General features: G+C 38.7%; 1 protein-coding gene across 11 annotated transcripts in view; it reads right to left on the reverse strand.

Moving 5' to 3' along the window:
* ADGRL3 (adhesion G protein-coupled receptor L3) overlaps positions 1–21,680 on the reverse strand; it is a 673,676-nt gene that overhangs the window by 212,609 nt on the left and 439,387 nt on the right. For all 11 annotated transcript variants that reach the window (XM_058169767.1, XM_058169775.1, XM_058169766.1 and 8 more), the window contains 3 exons: positions 21,443–21,628; positions 13,871–13,909; positions 11,034–11,217 (listed from right to left, as the gene is read on the reverse strand). In XM_058169767.1, coding sequence (XP_058025750.1) covers positions 11,034–11,217; positions 13,871–13,909; positions 21,443–21,628 — 409 coding nt within the window. The remainder of the gene's footprint in view (positions 1–11,033; positions 11,218–13,870; positions 13,910–21,442; positions 21,629–21,680) is intronic.

Below are 21,680 nucleotides of genomic sequence, written 5' to 3' on the forward strand. Positions count from 1 at the left end.
GTACATGACAGAGTTCCTAAATAAGTCCTGTCCATAGAGGAATGGGGTTTTCCTTAAGTTACTCTGAATATCAGTGTTGAAGGCCATTGTATCACCAATTCGGATCAGATAAAATTATCCCGCAAGACAAAGATGGCCACAGAGTTGTCAAAAAGAAAAATGAAATTTTATTCCAATATTTCAAGCAGCAACTGCACATGGCAACTAGGCTAGATTCCAGTCTCAGAAAGGAATCTGATACAGAATGGGACACTTGCCACAAACTCTCAAAATTTTTGATTGAATAACATCACTAGAGCTTGCATTGGAATAGAAAAGCACCTATGTATAAATAACAGGTGGCTAATGGCCCTGGCTCTGATGATTTCCATTGCAGCTGGAATATGGTTATTGCTTCAGCAGTTAGCAATATGCAGAATTGCGTTTGCGAGATTATATGTTCTAGTAGTAACATCTCTTTGCTGATGATTCCAGGTTATCATGGTTTGGAAGGATGTGTCCAAATGTTTAAAAACCTTAATTTGAAACATTCTGAAGCTTTTGATTTTCTAGGAATGACAGATATAACATATCTTTTGGAGAAGTTGTCTACTTTAGCTTTATTGTAGCTAATGATTAGTTCCTCACTGCAATAACGGACAAGAGTACAGAGGCCCGGTCTCAAACCCATATATGATAAGAGGATTGCTGCTCTGTCCACTTATAAAAATCTGACTGTTGGAAGTTATGAAGGTTCTTGGCAGCTCTTTCCTTTTTAAATCCCTGTTTTACTGTATTTTTATTTCTTTTGATTGTTCACTTCCCTTGCATTATGTATATGAGATGGGCAGCCATTTAAATTTATTAAATAGACAGGCCAAAAACAGGTCTACTGGTGAGCATGTCTGGTAGTGTGGAAACTGAAGTTTTATCAAAACCTAGACTAATGAACTAATTAAGAAGTAGGGGCACCAAAATGCAACCTTGCACAACCACCTCTTTATGAATGCCCATTAGAGGTAGCCTAAAGTAAGGATCCCCAACCCCTGGGCCGTGGCCTATTACCATGCCATGGCCTATTTAGAATAGGTTGCACAAGTGGCTGGACTACTGGGGCATGGCCTATTTGAAATTGACCTTGTGTGGCCCAGTTCCCCTTCCCCCCACAAGCTGGGCGGCAAGTCCCAAAGGTTGGGGACTGCTGCCCTAAAGCACTACAATGAATTTGATTCCATCTTATTTAATTTCATAATTAACAAAAAAGGGCATCAATAGAAGAAACAGCTAGCTTCTCCCAGAGCCTGGTTCTAAGAGATTGAATAACAACTATATTTAGACAGTATAGAGCAGGGGTGCCAAACTCGTGGCCTGGGGGCCAGATGCATCATGTGCTGGCCATGTCCACCCCCGGTTTAGTGAAGGGGAACAAAGTCATGATACATGACGTGACGACAACTTGACACGGCAAGTTTGACATCCCTATTATAGAGAGTTCTGTGTGGACAACTGATATATTCTTCTATCAGGTAGAGAAAAATAGAACACTGAACTTTTGTTGACCCTCCTCTGCTTATTCTTCTACCACAATATTATTCTGGATCATCCAGCTGATGGGGTAGAATTAATTTGATCCTTCTTGTCTCCTTGTTTTTTTTTCATTTCATGATTGTTCTGCTCCAGGCTTCATTGATCAGGAAAAAAGAATTTCTATTAGTGAAAGGGGTGGCCATGACTGGGGCCAACCAGTCCATGCTTTTTGTACCAGTACTTAACTACAACCTGAAGATAGGTTGGCAATGTGATGTGATTGGAAGAAACGGAAATGAAATTTTAAAATCAAATTAAGAACAATGTCTAAATCATGGGAATGGCTTGACTTTATTTTGTAACAGATCCAACCTGGAATACTGATTTGATGGTGGTGGTGGGAATATACACTAGCTCTCTTCAAATATCTGAAAAGATGTCATTGAAGAAAGTCAAGGACAATGGTATGAGTTATAAAAAAGTAGGTTTTGATTAAATTTTAGGGGAAGAAAAATCTTTTAAGAATTAATAATTGGAAAGATGTTGAATTCCCCCTCATCAAATATGTCCAAGTAGAGAGCCTAGACAGCTGTCTTTTGGGTGTGCTTTAACTTGGATTCTTGCATGGAGCAGGGAGTTTAGAATGATGGGCCCTTCCATCACTCAATTTTATACATAAAACATTATATGGTATGTATCTTGTACAAAATGATGTCTACATTCGGTACAGATGGATATATGTTTGAATGCACTTTTATTAGGAATGAATTAGTTAACTAATCAGAATCTTCCTGATTAGTTAATTAATTGATTGATGGATTAAGTCTTAGAAAATAGCTAATTCCAGGTATTGCAACAGACAAATCTGGCAAACTGGTACCTTTTTTCCCAAGCATTGGAATAAGGTTAACGAAGAGACCATTGGCATATATTTTTTTTCTATTTCATCTCTTTTAACTTGGCATCTAGCAATTATAGCATTCATGTTTAATAATGGTCCTGGAACATGAGCCACCTGAGACCAAATTATCAGGCCATGCAGCCTAAGGGAATTGTTTCGGACACAATGGGGTAAAGAGCTCATTGAACTCTGCCACTTCATTGTATTTTAACAGTCCATGATTAAAACATTAGTGGCCTCCACTACTGTCCCAGAAACTAATGGCCTCAATGATTCAATCTGTAACCACAGAATAGCTGACTGTGGCTATTGGAAGGCCATTTCTCTGCAAATGTAAGCATACAATTGACAGTCGGCCTGAAATGCACTATAATTAACACATGCCACTGCAAAATGGTTCTAGATTCAAAAGCCCAAGAGATGTTTATGAGACAGCTAAATTCATTTTTAAATAATATCTGCTGAAATCTCCTAAGTATGGTTCCATTCCAGGTCTGACATTAAAACCAAAACTCATTTACAAAATCCTCTACCAAATGGTAACTTTGTTGAAATATCATATATCAAAGGTTCTTTTAAAGATGTCTGTCTTATCTATCTGTCTGTCTGTCTGTCTGTCTGTCATCTATATGTCCAGATGATATGATATGTCCAGATATGTCCTTTTTCATCTAAGTGACTTTGGGCAGTTTACAAGTTATTTATAAGAATATCTTAACTTTGCATGATTCTGTGGCAAGACTTCCATACTGAAGGCAACAGGCTTGTGACTCAACTGCAGTTAGCAAAGGTGTTTAGTAGCAATACTCTGTAACATATTGTCTTTGCTTGATATTTTGGAGTACTATTTCCACCTTCTCAGGTTACTATGGTGTCTCTGGTTTAAATCACCAGTGCAAAACATCAGGTGGGCATCAATTTATGATGGGTATATTCCATGGTCACTGACTTGATTCTTTTCATCTCCTACTTCAAATACCCATGTGTTCTCCTTTCCTTTATTCAACCATTCTCATGAAGGAACACAGTGGATCTCACAATGCTTTTGCAAAAAGGAGAGAGGCCTGCAGGAAGGAGAGTTTTGCCATTGGCTGCATATGCCTCCCCCACATCATTAATTCCACTAGTGTTATTAGCACTAGTGGAGCTAATGGTGGGGGAAAGGCTAGCAATGAAAAGAAGAAAAACAGCTTTGCCAGAAAAAAGACGACCACTTTTCTGCTATGTGGCCCAGCCTGTTTTCCTTTCCTACCCTAACATCTTGAACTTTGGAGATCTTTGTGGGTAAATGAGCAATTGGTGATGGGCTGGGGAAGAGCACATGGAACCAAGTGGGCTAGCAAAGGAGGCCAAGGATCTGTGGGAGAAATAGGCAGGAGAGATGTTGCAGCATCTCTGTGGTCAATCGTAAGGGCAAATGACTGCAGTGGTGCTGCAACATACATAACTTCGGGACTGGGTCATAAATGTTTTTGGGAGAGAGGGTGTCATAACTTTTTTTTTTTAATTGAAAAAGTTTTAAGAAACAAAAACATTTCCCCCCCTTTCCCCCCCTCCCCCCCCACAAAACCCCCTTCCCCCCTCCCTTCCCCACCCCCCGCCTTCCCGGGTCAATCACAAGGTATTGTTATACATAAAGTAAAATTTTCCCTTCTAGGGTGTCATAACTTTTAACCATCACTAAGTCACTGTCCTAACTTGAGAACTACCTGTATTAAAGAGGTGTCTGCAAGTCTAAGCAATATTATTTGATCATTGGATGCATATATTGCCTTGCTTTATACTTTCTAGGGATGGGGTGGCTCAGTGGCTAAGATGCTGAGCTTGTTGATCGAAAGGTCGGCAGTTCAGCAGTTCGAATCCCTAGTGCCACGTAACAGAGTGAGCTCCAGTTACTTGTCCCAGCTTCTACCAACCTAGCAGTTCAAAAGCACATAAAAATGCAAGTAGAAAAATAGGGACCACCTCTGGTGGGAAGGGAACAGCATTCTGTGCACCTTTGGTGTTTAGCCATGCTGGCCACATGACCATGGAGACATCTTCGGACAGCGCTGGCTCTTCGGCTTTGAAACGGAGATAAGCACCACCCTCTAGAGTCGGGAATAACTAGCACATATGTGTGAGGGAAACCTTTACCTTTACCTTTACCTTATCCTTTCTGGCTTTGGAAGCAAGCAACACTATGATTTTTCTATTTTGCGTAATAAATAACATGATCTTTTTAGCAAAGATCTAGTCCATTTCCTGCACTGCTGTCTAAGATGTTAATGTATATTCAATTCATTTAATCTTTGATTGTGTAATGTATTTGAATTTTAGGAGGGAAATTTGGGCGGGAAAATGCACGTTGCTGATTGGCTGATGCCTCAGCCAAAATACTATTTAAAGAGGGGTTTTTGCCTGTTGGCTTTTGCTGGGATCACAATAAACCAAAGAGCTGTTGTCACTTGTATCGTCTCCTGCCTCGTCATTGCCCGAACTTAATATTGGCGACGAGGGTGGGATTTTGAAGGCAGTGAGACTAGGAAAAGAGCTGAAGGAGCAACTTAGTTTCAAACCCAGCCAGTATCAAGAGCGGATACATAGCGATGTCTAGCTATACGCCGCCAGCGCCATTCGACCCAGCCAAGGAGAAATGGGGGTCGTACATGGCTCGTTTCGAGTGTTTCCTCAAAGCTAACAAACTGCAAGGGGTATCGGATAATCGGAAGCGCGCTTACTTCCTGAGCCACTGTGGGCCAGAAGTCTTCGATACCGCCGAATCGCTGTTGGAACCAACGCCTGTACAGTCGGTGCCATGGCAAACGCTACAGACGACGCTACGAGCACACTACGCACCGGTGCCATTGAAGTTTGTACAACGGTTCGAGTTGAGGCAAAGAGTTCAGCGAGAGGGCAAATCGATAAGTGTGTACATGGCCGCATTAAGGAAAGCCGCAACCCACTGTGAGTATAGAGACTTGGAGGACACTTTATTAGAACATTTGTGGGGTCAGGGACATCCGACTACAGAGGCGGCTGCTGTTGAAAAGCAACCTAACCCTGGCGATAGCCCTGGATGATGCCAGGGCACACGAGATGTCCACCAAAGCAGCGGAAAGCTTACAAAAGCCAAACACGCCGAATGCCGCGGCGAAAGCAACGCCAGTCCACAGTGAAGAAATCCAGGCCGAATCGGAAGGTGAAGAAGAGGAAGAGGTTTTCCACACCGGGAGGCCGGAGAGAGGCGACCGGGACGAGTGCGTGAGTTGTGGAGGCCAACACCAACGACAGAATTGCAGGTTCAAAGATGCAATTTGTCGGCGGTGTGAAAAGAAAGGACACATAGCTCAGGCCTGCCGAGCTCCACAACCTTCCTGCCCAAAATTCAAACCGGCCAATCAACAGGGCGCCGGATCCACGAAGCGGCCAGGGATTGGTCAGTTTAAAAAAGGCGCGAAGTTGAATCAGACCACTGTGCGAGTGGGCCACACATCGACACGGCTAAAAAAGAAAATATTCACCAAGACATATATCGAAGGAGTGCAGTGTAAAATGGAGGTGGATACCGGCTCATTAATCACGATTATGTCTTGGGACACTATCGCAAGGGACCTACCAGATGTCGCGAAACGCCAGCTGCAACCCCAAAAGTTGAGAGTGCAAGACTACCAGGGGAACCGAATCCCTGTTTGAGGAGTCACATCCATCAGAGTGAAATATGGACAATTCAAGAAAACCCTGCCGATCACCATCGTAGATGGAAACCTGCCCAGTTTGCTAGGTCTGGACTGGTTCCGTGCCTTGGGCATGGGAATAACTGGGGTTCACAGAAGCGGAGTCAACCTGAAGGACGAATTATTGAGAGAATTCGAGGACGTTTTCCAAGACTGCCTGGGCAAGTACGTGGGGACCCCCATTTCATTCAATTTGGACCCCCAGATGGCTCCCATTAGATTAAAAGCTAGGAGGGTCCCGTTTGCCCTCAAACCCAAGATTGACAGGGAACTAGACAAATTAGTAAGCCAGGGAATACTAGTCCCCGTTGACCATGCAAAATGGGAGACACCAATAGTGACCCCAGTCAAACCGGACGGATCAGTCCGGATTTGCGCTGACTATAAGGCAACGCTTAACAAAGCATTGCAAAAGAGTGCTTACCCCGTTCCCGTAGTGCAACATTTGTTGCACTCGTTAGGGCAGGGACAGGTCTTTGCCAAACTCGATCTGGCTCAAGCCTACCAACAATTACCAGTTGATGACAAAACGGCCGAAGCGCAGACGATTGTCACACATCAGGGCGCTTTTAAATGCACTCGACTTCAGTTCGGAGTTAGTGTAGCCCCCGGATTATTCCAAAACCTAATGGAACGACTCCTACAAGATCTACTGGGAGTAGTTCCATATTTCGACAATGTACTGGTATCAGCAGAAAACTTGGAAGAATTAGGGGTCAAATTGCGGAAGGTTTTGGGCATTTTCAGGTCTGCGGGGCTTAAGGTTAAACTCAGCAAATGCCAGATAGGAGTTGAATCTGTAGAATTCTTGGGTTACCGGATAGATAAGGAAGGCATCCACCCAACAGAGAGCAAAGTGCGAGCCATTAGAAAGGCTCCAACCCCAAAAAACAAAACAGAATTACAAGCATTTTTGGGGCTTGTAAACTTCTATGCGGTATTTTTAAAAAATAAGGCAACGGTAGCCGAACCGCTACATAAACTGCTAGCGAAAAAAGCTGTTTGGACTTGGGGCAGGGTTGAGGCTAAGGCATTTGAAGGCATTAAGAATCTCTTGTCCAGTGATAGCCTTCTAATTCAGTACAATGGGACGTTGCCACTAGTACTAGTTTGTGATGCATCACCCTACGGGGTAGGGGCTGTCCTCAGCCAAAGGTTACCGAATGGTTCAGAAGCCCCTATCACATATTTTTCCCGCACGATGTCTGCAGCGGAAAGGAACTATAGCCAACTAGACCGGGAAGCCCTGGCTATAGTTTCTGGGGTTAAAAAATTCCACGAGTACCTGTTTGGGCGGCAATTTGAAATAGTCACAGACCACAGACCTTTATTGGGACTCTTGGCGGGGGACTCCAACACCAGTTGCGTTATCACCCAGGCTGACCCGTTGGACTATTTTCCTGGCAGCATATTCGTACAAACTGTCTCACCGACCAGGCAAGGACTTGGGACATGCGGACGCTTTAAGTAGATGCCCGTTGCCAGAGACTATTGAAGACCCGACCCCAGGGACGCCCGTCTTGTTAATTGACTTTTTGGACTCTGGCCCAGTCACATCTACGGAAGTGACTAGGGCATCTTACAAAGACATTGTCGTCAGAACTGTGATCAGTTGGGTGCAGAGGGGATGGCCCGCTGCACCGGGGGATCGTTTCAAAGAGTTTACAAAAAAGCATTCGGAACTGTCGGTACAAGGGGGTTGTCTGTTATGGGGGGATAGAGTGGTTATTCCGGAGAAATTACGAGGGCATGTGTTGGAACTATTGCATGTGGGCCACCCGGGGATTGTGAGGATGAAGAGCCTAGCGAGAAGTTACGTGCGGTGGCCACAAATGGATAAAGACATTAGCGACCGAGTAGGGAAATGCCAAGCATGTCAAGAATCAAGGCCACTACCCCCAACAGCCCCCATAAGGGATTGGGAGAAACCCCAGGGTCCTTGGTCCAGGATCCACATAGATTTTGCCGGGTCGTTCCATGGGCAGACCTTCTTAATTGTGGTAGATGCCTACTCGAAGTGGTTAGAAATTTTACTTCCATTGAGGACCTGTATACTGCACGAATCAAGAAGAGGGCCGTGAAAATATTTGCAGATCCCTCGCATCCTGGACATGGACTGTTTCGGCTCCTGCCCTCGAAGCGACGCTGTAGAGCACTGCACACCAGAACGGCTAGACACAGGAACAGTTTTTTCCCGAAGGCCATCACTCTGCTAAACAAATAATTCCATCAACACTGTCAGACTATTTACTGAATCTGCACTACTATTAATCGTTTCATAGTTCCCATCGCCAATCTCTTTCCACTTATGACTGTATGACTATAACTTGTTGCTGGCAATCCTTATGATTTATATTGATATATTGATCATCAATTGTGTTGTAAATGTTGTACCTTGATGAACGAATCTTTTCTTTTATGTACACTGAGAGCATATGCACCAAGACAAATTCCTTGTGTGTCCAATCACACTTGGCCAATAAAAAATTCTATTCCATTTTACTCATGAAAACCACAACAGCGGAAGCTGTAATCACAGTCTTGAGGCATCTATTTGTGACACACAGGTTGCCCGACACTCTAGTGTCCGATAACGGCCCACAATTCACGGCCACCCAGTTTGAGGGGTACTTGACAGAAGAAGGCATCCGACATGTCCTCTCGGCACCTTTCCACCCGGCGACGAACGGACTTGCAGAACGTTTCGTACGCTGTGCCAAGGAAGCGCTATCTAGAATTAGCCCAGGAGATTGGCAATCCAAAATTGATACCTTCCTGGCAGTTCAACATAGAACTCCCTGTGTGACCACCGGCCGCAGCCCATCCGAGTTATTAATGGGTAGAAGACTCCGGTGCCCCCTAGATCGGTTAAACCCAACATACTCCCCTGATGGGTACCAAAGCACAAAGGGAAGAACCAGAACAATGACAACAGATGACTCGGTATGGGCACATAACTATAGTGAGGGCCCAGCATGGCTAAAGGGAACAATTGTAGGAGTGACGGGCCCAAAGTCATACATAGTGGACATGGGGGATGGCCGAGTGTGGAGACGCCACATAGATCAATTACGAAAAAGAATACAAAACAATCCAGAAACCAAACAGCCAGACCTTGACGACCCAATATTTGAACCAAAAGCTAACTCAACCCCGAGGCGATCGGAGGACTTAGCTGAGTCTGAAGAAGTCCAGCGACCCCAACCGGCTCCTCCAGAGGACAGCAGGGACGACTCTGACAATAATCCAGGGCCGGATGGCCCAGAGGAGGAGCTGGGAGGAACAAACAGTCACTCCGACCAGCTCGACTCACTCCCAGAGAATGAATTGCGCAGGTCAGAAAGAGTTAGGAGATGTCCTGTCTACCTGCGTGACTACGTGGAAAAATAACATGCAAATGTTATGCAAAAAACTATGTAAATATGGTAAAATGTGTTCTGGGAGGGGAGGAGTGTAATGTATTTGAATTTTAGGAGGGAAATTTGGGCGGGAAAATGCACGTTGCTGATTGGCTGATGCCTCAGCCAAAATACTATTTAAAGAGGGGTTTTTGCCTGTTGGCTTTTGCTGGGATCACAATAAACCAAAGAGCTGTTGTCACTTGTATCGTCTCCTGCCTCGTCATTCCCCGAACTTAACAGATTGTGTTGAGCTTTCCCTTGTTCGTGCTTCTTACTTTCCATGTTCTTACTGTAATTTTTTCTATGCAGATTTAATTTTATTTTCCTACATGGTAACATCAATAGGTAGTGCAATACTCAAATTTCTGAATGCATTAGTCCATATGTAACAGATAGAATAGAAACAATAACCATTACACACATCTTGTGTCATTTATTCGTTTTTTTACTGTTTAACACCCATAAATAACAGAATTGGAAGGGACCTTGGAAGTCTTCTAGTCCAATCCCCTGCTCAAGCAGGAAACCCTATACCCTTCCAGACAAATGGTTGTCCAATCTCTTCATAAAACCTCCAGGGTTAGAGCACTCACAACTTCTAGAGGCAAGTCGTTCCACTGATTAATTGTTTTAACCATCAGGAAATTTCTCCTTAGTTCTAGATTGCTTCTCCCCTTGACCAGTTTCCATCCATTGCTTCTTGTCCTGCCTTCAGGTGCTTTGGAGAATAGGTTGACCCCCTCTTCTTTGTGGTAGCCCTTTAGATATTGGAACACTGCTATCATGTCATCTCTAGACCTTATTTTCATTAAACTAGACATACCCAATTCCTGCAACCAGCCTCCAGTTCCCTAATTATCTTTCTTGCTCTTTTCTGCACTCTTTCTTTTTTTATATCATGGTGACCAAAACTGGATGCAATATTCCAAGGGTGGCCTTACCGAAGTATTATAAAACAGTACTAATGCTTCACATGATCTTGATTCTATCCGTATATTAATGCAGCCCAGGATTGCATTGACATTTGTATTTTACCTTTCCAATAAATATAATTTCCAAAGAATCTACTGTACTGTCTTACTTGGCTGCTTATTGGATATGCCTTCATTCTTGATAACAGTAAAGTGTTAGTCTTCTGAATGAATTTACCTAATATATTATGTATCATATTACCTATGCTAGTTAAATGAAGCATACAACAAGTTAAGTATGATGAGGCCTTCTTTTAGAAATGTGCAGAATACTATTGAGAAATGCCACTGATCTTATTAACTGTTTCTATAACCCATGAAAATGTGTTTGACATTTTCACCAAGCATGGACTATCATATTTCATTCATTCCAACTAGAATAGAACATGTAACACTATCTTCTTAACACTATATTTGTCAGCTTTCATTATGAGTGGGATGTGGCCCAGCCTGTTATGAGAATGGACTAATTGTTCTCAAAAAAATTAACTAAGATAAAACTGAAATGTATTTTCCCCAAGTTACTTTTGCTACTTACGAATGTTGTCTGTGCTCTCCCTCACAATATCAGTCTTAAGGAGGTTATCTGCAAGCACAAAGGCACTTTCTTCCACAGTGTCCAGTAACATGGTGGCTGCTCGCAGCTGATCACGTGCAGGAAGGTCCCTCCATGCATTTAGAGCTTGTGGTTGCAGAAGGTTATTAACTGTTTCAACCATAGCCTGTGAAAGAGGAGAAAGATTCCATTCATTAAAAGGAACATAACAAGCAAGAGGACTAGATTTTCCAGTGTAATAGACTACGGTTCTCAAATGTTAGTGAAGATTTAAAAATGAACAGTTATATGGGAGCAAAAATAACACCTTCCAAATTAATCAGGAGGTATTTAATAAATAAAGAGAAATTATCTTATTTATGATTGTGAGGCAAAAAAAATGGAAATTAATACATGTTAAAATGCCCACCTTAAAATCTTTACAATATAAATTATAGACAGAGAGACTTATATATGAGCTTGCTTACAGTATATGTTAGCCTCAATGGACCTCCATTTTTACTTTCAAGTGTAATCTTCATTCTTTATAAATCAAAGCCAACATTTAAGCTGGGATCAGTCTTTACAGGTAATTAGCTGTGTGCTTTTAATAGTTCAGTTCTTAATCCTGGAATCAAAATATACTTCGTGTATGTTCAGATAAAACAAGTAAGAATAATAACTGGTGTAGTAGCTGATGTAGTTCAACAACACCTACTTGAAAATAACTTCTTTCCACCTAAGCAGAAAAGAAACTGCCCAAACAGCAGAAGAACAAAAGATCAGCTCCTAATTGATGAGGTAATTTTGGAAAACTGCAAGAAAAGTAAGACCAACTAGAATGTAGCGTGGCATGGTTATAGGAAAGATATTTGACTCCTGTCACATGACTGAATAATCAAGTGCCTAGAAATAAAAGGAGTCAGGAGAAACATCAGAAGTTTTTTTTGCAAAGATTAACGGCCAATGGATGACAGTTGCTGATCAATGGTGATAGATTGAGAGAGGTTAACAATAAGAGAGGACTCTTTTAAGGAGATTCACTATGATCACTATTGTTTGTCATTGTACTGATTCTTCTGTCAACAATACTGAACAAGTTAGGCCATGGCTGTGAAACATCAAAACATCTGCCATGTTATCCCACTTCCTTTACATAGATGATCTGAAGCTGCATGGAAAACACTATCTGAAATGAAATTGCTGCTTGATACTGTTTGTAGATACAATCAAGATATAGCAAGATATTGGAGTTTGGACTTGACAAATATGCCACCCTCAGCACAAACAGAGGAAATATAGTGAAAACTGAAGGAATCAGGATGCCCTATGGAAATAAAATCAAGAGTCTAGATGAAGACCATTACAAATATTTGGAAATAATAATAATAATAATAATAATAATAATAATAATAATAATAATAATAATAATAATAATAATAATAATAATAATACCCTGCTTCTAACAACTCTCCATTTATTGGTTGCCCCCCATATTTTTTTAATTCTAAACGTATCTATTTCCTTTCCAGTTTCTCTCAGAGTGCTTATGTTTATTATGCACTCATACCTGTAGTAACATTTTTAAAGCAGCATTTTGTCTCTTGGAAAAGAAGAATGGGAATGGGCAAATCTTTTCTTAAACAATTAAGGGAGGTTTAATTTTAATTAAATTAATTTTAATGCTCACCAAAGACCAAAACCATTTGTAAAATTTCAGCAAATAATTCTTGATATGATATTTTGTATATGTTTTTTGAAGTGTTGATATCTGAATATCATGGACAATAAACTTTTGTGCTCTATGTAGCTCACAAGACAATTCTAGGAATCAGCAGTTTATTTTTTCATCATGCCAGCCCCTCATCTAGTTATTTTTTAATAATAATATAATCTATAAAAAAAGAAAAATAAGGACAAACAGGTTGACAGGTAGCTTACCCTTCACATATAAATTATAGGATATATAATGTGATAAAAATAATTGCTACCAACTTGCCTTCCATTGAGGACCTGTATACTGCACGAATCAAGAAGAGGGCCGTGAAAATATTTGCAGATCCCTCGCATCCTGGACATAAACTGTTTCAACTCCTACCCTCAAAACGACGCTATAGAGCACTGCACACCAGAACAACTAGACACAAGAACAGTTTTTTCCCGAAGGCCATCACTCTGCTAAACAAATAATTCCATCAACACTGTCAGACTATTTACTGAATCTGCACTACTATTAATCGTTTCATAGTTCCCATCACCAATCTCTTTCCACTTATGACTGTATGACTATAACTTGTTGCTGGCAATCCTTATGATTTATATTGATATATTGACCATCAATTGTAAATGTTGTACCTTGATGAACGTATCTTTTCTTTTATGTACACTGAGAGCATATGCACCAAGACAAATTCCTTGTGTGTCCAATCACACTTGGCCAATAAAAATTCTATTCTATTCTATTCTAATTGATTTTCAGATCTAGCATACAAAAAACTTGTTGTCAATCACTTGTGAAAATGGGAAGAATTGAAATCACCCAAATCATTCACATACTGTGATAACATTATCTAAAGAATAAGTTGGCACAGAAATAATCACTTCAGTTAATGGGATTTTTCTGATAAGATCTTTATTTTCAAATACATTCTACTTTTCAACAAGATTTGTTTAATTATCCTTTTTCCTATTTTTTATTAATGATTTCCTAGACTAGATAATTACCTATTTTTCTAAAGAGTTGTATGATTTTTCTAATAATAGTAGTGGTAGTAGATAATAATAGTAGTAAAAAAGAGCAGACAAAACAATGGTATATTTAATGAGAAAATGAAAAGTACCTGGACATACGCTCTACAAGAACGTTCCCGTTTCTGAAGCTGGTTCCACGAAGATGGCAGTTATGAAAACAGAATTTTAACAAATTAGCATCAGGAGAAAACAAAATATATAAAACAATGATACAAGAGTACTTTTGTCTTAATAATATTGTAGACTTTAAGCTAGGCATCTTATTACTGAACACCAGTTACAAATATTAAGTTATTAAAATTATTAAGATAAAGTATAAATATTATAGATTTCCATTCAAATCTTTCTACCCTAAAGATATCTCTTTATTTTTAATACTGTTTAAGTTACTTAAAACTAAGCAACAAAGCAATGTTTATGGTATACTAAAACTGAGCAAAGATTTAGGATTTAGGATTTACAGTTTGGATTCTGCCACAGGGAATGTCCTCTCTTATAACTCAACAGTCTCAATCAGTCTCTGGGCAAATATAGAGACTTTACTCATCAGAATATAATTTAAGAAAAACCTGAAGTTTTTGCCAATTATCCAATTACTATACAACTTTTTTAAAAAAATAAATAAACTGAACTACAATATGCTAAACTAACTTATTTTAGAGAAATTTAAGTAGACCTTATAAAGAATATCTCTATGGAAATAATTTATGAAGCAATAAGAAGCTTACAGTTACATTTACTTATTCTCTCTCTCTCTCTCTCTCCATAAAAAACTTAGGAATACCATAATGAGTGTTGTGGAAATTTAGAAAATCTCTTTAAGTAAATTTAGTTGAGAATATTTGAGTGATCAGAAACAAAGCAACAAAAAAAGCAGAGCTTTTGAAAGTATCTATAAAATATTTATTAAAGCAGATAAATTACTTGGTCATTATTCAAGAGAAACACTACACTAAAAATAATACGTTTCCATAATAACATTTGGAAAGTCCTAAATTTCAAGGTAGATAATTATTCCTTGATCTTGTGGAAATAGTAGATTATCTGACTATAATATGGGTCTCAGAATTGGTGGCTTTTCTACAATTTATCCTTTTTTTAATTTAAAACCCCCTCAGTAACATGGACATATTCTCAAAAGTGAAAGTGCTTTGCATTGCACCAGAATGTCCAGGAGTACAAACACAAATTGTGTTGCGTTCACAGTGGGAACTAATATGGTACTCCCATCCAGACTTCTTAAGACTGCCTTCCATAGACCATGGATATATACAATGTTGTACAAATAATTCAATGTTAGGAAAAACCTTTTCAAAATATATTTAAACTGAGTAAATTATAATTTGCTTGTTATATAGGAAAGACTAAGAAATTGCAAAACTGTTACAAATTTAATATTTTCTTTCTTGGGTATACTACACAGATTTATGCAAATTCCATCTACCTCAGTGAAAATCCTTGCCAAAATTGGTAGCTGTTTCATTGAGAGGGATATAGAAGAAAATCCAGGAAAAAATACTATAATGGATTTCTATTTATTTATTTATTAAACATTTATGCCTCCCATCTCCCCACAGGTGACTCTAGGTGGCTTAAATAAAGAGTGAATAAAGAATAGCAAAACTTAATTCCCAAATCTGTTTTGATACATTTTTAAAAAGTATATAATCATATTGATATATTTGAAACATTTATTACTTTATTATTGATATTATAATTGCTATTCAAAGACAATACATAGATTTTGTTCTAACCTGTCTTTAACTAACAGACTATCCAGCAGAATTAAAAAAAATTCTATCAGTGTAATTGGACTAGTAATATGGACTATTATCAGATTATTTAAACCAGGGAACAGTGGTGGACTAAAGACATCTTTGCTTTCAATGGAGCCAATGACCATGGCAGAATGAGGATATGATAAATGGATTGACACCTCAAAATTGTTCTCCGATAAACGGGAGAACCTGGATCCCACATTGGGCAGTGATGGTTAACCTTTTTGGTGCTAAGTGCCCAAAGTGCATGCGCACATGCGCACACGCACAAATGCACACCTGCATGCCTGATCCTTCAAAATGCAATGCAAGTGCCCCCCGTGCATGCACCCTGTGCCTCGCCCCCCCTCACATCCCATTTTGACTTCCAGGTTGGTGCAGGAGGCTTTTGCAGGCTCCTCCTGGAAAGCCTCCTGCACCAACCTGGAAGCCAAAACGGGGTGTGGGGGCGCAGCGCGAGTCCCCCCCATGCCCCGTTTTGGGCCTGCAGGTGCCAACTTGCACCCCCGCACATGCACCTTGCTCCCCTACACATGCGTGTCTCCTGCATGCGCCCCATGCATGCGCAGAAGAGAGCCGAAAACCAGCTGGCTGGTGGGAGGCACAAGCAGATATGTGATGGAGCTGGGCTGGGGCAACAGCTGGCGTGCCCGCACAGAGGCCACAGAGGCCACGCATGCCATAGGTTCACCATCACGGCTCTTGAAGGTTTTAGAGGCAGGAAAGACAATTTTGCCCAAGCTGCAATTTGGAGCTTTCAAAAGGGGACTGGTTAATACATTTCCTTTCTTAATCACTTCTGGAAATAGCTTGTAAATTGCTTTTTGGATACTAACAACCTTCAGTAAGACATATTTTATACACTGAGTGATTTTCTTTCAATCCTTAGCAAAAGAAATTTCATGTAAATTTAAAAACTGAAATAAAATGTTTCGTTTGGAAATAAGTAGTAATGGGATGATCCCTTTATTCATATTTTGGATAGTTATAAATGGACTAAGGGGCCAGATTGACTGGAAATAAGATTTTGGAACTAATTATAAGAATCTATATAATCCTGTGGTTTGTTTAAAATCCTATTAAAGTATATGAAGAGAATGAGTCTTAAGTGTATGAAATCTTTCCATGGGAAAATGTTGTGGATTAGAGAAAACGTGATAAGAGAAAACCCTGAAGGCTGGTTACTAGAGGCAAGAAGAAAAAAACTAAAAATTATAATTAAAGGAGAAGACCCACCAATACAGAATGGAGAAAACTATTTTAATTTTGGAAGCATTCAAGGATATTTAGCAACAATGACCTCAGAACTTTCTCTTAAGATTGTCTGCTCTTATAAAAAAGAGATTTAAGAAGAGGAGATAGAATAGAAATCCTAAGAATCAGGCTGTTTTGGATATGGATTTAAAAATGACATGTTACAATATTTGCCAAGATATTACAGAGGACTTACAGATGAAATTAGCAGATGTTTTAATAGCTAAAAGGGTCACATAAATATCCAAAGAAAAGTGACTTTAGATATATGAATTTCTACTCAGAACTGTGACTTGAACAACTTTCTTATTTTGGATTTATGAAAGATGAGGGGTTTTTTTTGTTGCATGTTTAGAGAAAATGATAAGCTCTAGTCTTCAAATTGAAGGAAAAGTGTTAAGCTTGGGAAGGAGTTTCTGAGTGAAGTTGAAGAAAACAATTAATTTGTAGGACATTATTTGAAAGGATTAAAGATAAAAAATTTCAATATATTGCTTTTGGTACAATGGATTTTTTTCTTGATTAAGTTTGAACTGATGAAGCTTTAAAATTTGTTTACAGATATGAGATAATATATGAGAAAAAGTTTTTTGTTGTACTTTTAGAGAAAATTATATATTGTTTAAAGGAAAGAATATGAAATTGCACATGTGGATATCTGCTGATTAAATGACAAGACTTTTAATCTGCTAATAGATAAAAAAATGAGATATGGGATGAAGAAATTTTTGGTTGAACTGTGTGAGAAAGTGGTAAGTTATTGACTTGTCTTGATGAAGGGGAAATTAGTTCTTTATATATCTTTTTTTCTTTAAATTTTTACCTCTCCCTCTTTTCCTCTCTACACTTTTAATTATATTTTTCTTGGTTTCTAAATCCAAAATATATACTTGGTGTCCTAAACATTATTATGTTATGATTAAAAACAAAATGTTTGCTAAGAATCATGAATGTTCCATGAAGATATATTTATACAGTGAGATTCTGAAAGAAATTGAATTGAAAGAGAGGACAATTTGATACACTGAGGACTAAAACTAATAGACAAATTTATCAAAATTATACAAAATCCTGAAATCAAGTGTGAGCTCGTCAAAATGAACCCAGTGTCTCAGCTGTGCTGTGTGATTCTTGGAAATAAGAGGAAGTGTGGGGGGGAGGAAAAGGCAAAATAGTGATTTGGGGGGGACACAAAGAAAAGAGAATGTAAACAATTGTATGCCCTGGAGGGAACTTATCTTAGCAGGTGATGGTAGTAACACAGAAGTTTCTTTATTTGAATTCTTTTCTTTTAAAACTAATTGCTTTGCCACCATAGAATTGCAAAATAGTATTCCAGTGGGTTGTAATTTCCCTTTAATAGTTTCTGAAAGGCCTCTACATCTGTGCCATAAGGTTATTCCAGTCCTTTCCTATGTCTGGAGAAGGGAGAGCTGAGACTGAAGTAGTGAAATGGAATGCCTATTATTAAGCTTATTAAAATTAACAAATTGTGTTAAAATGTTATTCTTAACCTGATATATTGCTTTGTCTTAAAGCAGGAATAGGAAAATTGAGGCCCTCAGGGTGACTGTGTGTGGCCTTCAAGACTTCTTATTCTGCATCTCCCAAAGGGTTACACAGCTTCTGGAACAAACTGGAACAAACTGCCTTTTCTTCCCCACATCAACAATTCCAAGTAACATCAACAATTCTAATATGGATCCTATGGCTGAAATCAGAACTGAATTGGAAGGATAATTGCCACTTATTCTTGAGTAACATAATTCTTCCATTTCTTCCTTATATGAAAAAAAAATAGCAAAAACATTTCCTAACTTTTTAAATGTTTGCCTCCTATGGCCATGAATATGTATGGAGAGAAATTTCCAAAGAAATCCGAAAGAGTCTGGTAGCACCTTTTCAGACTACTATTAAAAGATATATTGTTTAATGAGCTACACAGCCATATGTATTCCAATTAAATGCATACAGACAAATAAAATTTTACTGCTATATTGTAAAATGTAAAATAATACTAAGGGTAGTGACACCAAGAGGAGAAACAAGAAGAGGATTACAGCAAAAGCTCTAAGTGGCCTGAAAGGTTAATTATTTTTGAATTAATTATTTTGTTCTAATTGTATTTAGGCTATTCAAATGGAGACTGTAGTCAGGAATGCTTTTTATCTATTTCATTTAATTATTTGCCACTTGGCAGTTTTTGTAGATCACATTGAAAGAAGCTGATCTTCAGCAAAATGACTAAATGTGCACGTCATGACATCACAGTGAAAATTCTGCCATATTGTCAAATATTGTTAACATTTGATTAATGTTGGGCAGAAGTCAGAATATCAAATCTTCTAGATAGCACCTCTTTTTCTTCTGGAATCAGTACAAGAAGGTGATGTTGGTCTACAGATAAACTGTGGACCTGAGTACCTAAGGAAACATAGAGACCTAGAGTTGGAAGGAACTAGATAGACAGTTGGGACCAATATTATTCAGTGAGGGTATCCAAATTAAAACATCCCAGCTGAATGGTTGCTTCAACTCTGCTTGAGCTCAAACAATGGAAAGAAAATCCTTCATTGGGGTAATTAGTTCCACTCCTGGACTACTCTTACATTGCTTGCCATTTTTAATCCCTGAGCTGAAAAAATTGTAGAATAAAACCCACAATGCTTTCAACAATTAATTATAATATTTTATTATAGATATTGTACAATGTTTTGATTATGTTGGATTGAAAAATCTCTGGACAGTTCTACTGTAAGCTGTACTTGATTCCTGGAGATAAGAGAAATGATTGAATGTTTCTCTATGTAAATGAAGAAAATTTTCCCCAATAATGAAATTCTAACTTAGTCTTTTCTATAATATGCTAGTCTGTTATGTCTATCCCAGTTTTGCATATGAAACAGTGATTTCACTTTTCCACTTCAACATGAATCTAATAAAGAAATACTTATTACTGGAGTTATCAAATGGATATCTGGGGCATACTACACTTTTTATACAATCAGTCTCACAATAGCATAGCTATGGATTCAACTATAAACACAGCAGCATGAAGAAGAAGAAAGGGGAGTAATGGTCTTCAAAATTGACAATGAAAACAAGTTTGGAAAAGGGGAGGAAGGTTATTAGAAATCCAGAAAGCAAGCAAACAAACACATCATTTTGCTCTTGGGGTTCTGGGACTAGTTCCTCCCCCCCGCTCTTTTCCCATAAATGCAAAGGGCAGGAGAAGAATGACAGCTGGGAAGAAAGGCAAAAGGTAAGAATTAATAAGTTTCCAGAGTTCTTCCATGGTGTTTACATTGCTACTGCAATTTTGTGTTCTCCAATCTCCCAAATGCTTTGGGTCTCAAATTCCATTAGTTTCAACCAGAAAAATGTCATCTACAGTATATTCAGAACCTCATTACACAGAGCTAGGAACTCAGACAGTAACTTTTTTGTTTGCAATCCTCTTCCTTTACTCACATGGTAATTATTGGAAAGTGTTCTTGGGCGAGACGGAAAGTGAGGAATGGGGCCAGGGGGTGGGGGAGGATTTGTAGAAGCAAAACTGACCAAATAAAGAAGTAAGGGAAAAAAAGTAGCATTCTCTAATGCTGTAAAAACTGCCGTTTCCTCGATATGATGTAGATATTCAAACTATTTTTACAACACAGGTTATCCTGATATTACATTTCTGTTTCTGTCATTCACAAAAGGAAAAGCTACCTAAGAAACCCATATGATTATCTACTAATAGAATACATGTAGCTCAGGGTTGAATGGTAGAGTTTTATTTATTTATTTATTTAATTTTGTCACAACAGTATACATAAACATTGTCATAGTAAAAAAAGAAAAACAAATCATGAAATATATATATATATATATGTATGTATGTATGTATGTATGTATGTATGTATGTATGTATGTATGTATGTAAAGGATATGCATAGCTATATTAATTAGAAATAATAAAGAGAACAATAGGACAAGAACGGTAGGCACTTTTGTGCTCTTATGCACGCCCCTTCTTGGTGGTCTTTTGAGTTTGGTTGTTTGCTTGCAGTTTTTTTGTTACACGACCAGTTTATATCTCCAGTGCTCATTGAATAGGATTATTTTTATACTGTAATGTCATATGTAGCAATAGCTATTCTAGGAGAAACTAATGCATATTTTTAGAATCTAGTAAAATGTTATATGGCCTATTGAAGAAAGACATGCCACCAGATAAATAGTTAATTGTAGAATGGGTGGAAATTGTAGAATTACTATCTTACTGATAATCTATGTTATGCCTTTTAGTTAAAAACTGGGTTAAGGGAAACTCAAACTCTTATTTTATTTTGAACTTGGGAAAGGGGAATTGAAAATGGAGACTTTTTTTAGATTAATACATTTAATATTTATATTCATTCCTACAATTCATAGAAACTAAAGTTCAGAAAACTATTTTACACAATTCCCCTATCTTGATATTTTCTGAAACCACAGCTATATAAATAGAGAGTGATTGGATTCACAAAAAGCAATTCTATTCAAAAGGGTCAGCATGCCCCATCCCTAGTAATAAGTACAGAGGAATTCTCATGGCTAAATGTCCAAGCTACAATCATGAGTTTAGAGGATGCTGATTCTTACCTTGTTTAAGCTTCGTGCGGCACTGTCTTTTCCACCAGGTGTCAGGTTTCGAAGCTGCACATCCAATAATCCCACCAACTGGTCCATGGCACGAACTGAATAAGTGATATCCCCTGCATGCAAGTGGCTTTTTGTTTGTTCAGCAAGTTCTCTAGCAACATTGGCAGCTGTCTCTCCTGATTTCAACTGTGGTTGAAAAAAAAGTGAAAACATGACAAGATATTTTATGGCCCAGCCT

The sequence above is a fragment of the Ahaetulla prasina genome, chromosome 2, assembly GCF_028640845.1.
Source record: "Ahaetulla prasina isolate Xishuangbanna chromosome 2, ASM2864084v1, whole genome shotgun sequence".
In the NCBI taxonomy this organism is placed as follows: Eukaryota; Metazoa; Chordata; class Lepidosauria; order Squamata; family Colubridae; genus Ahaetulla; species Ahaetulla prasina.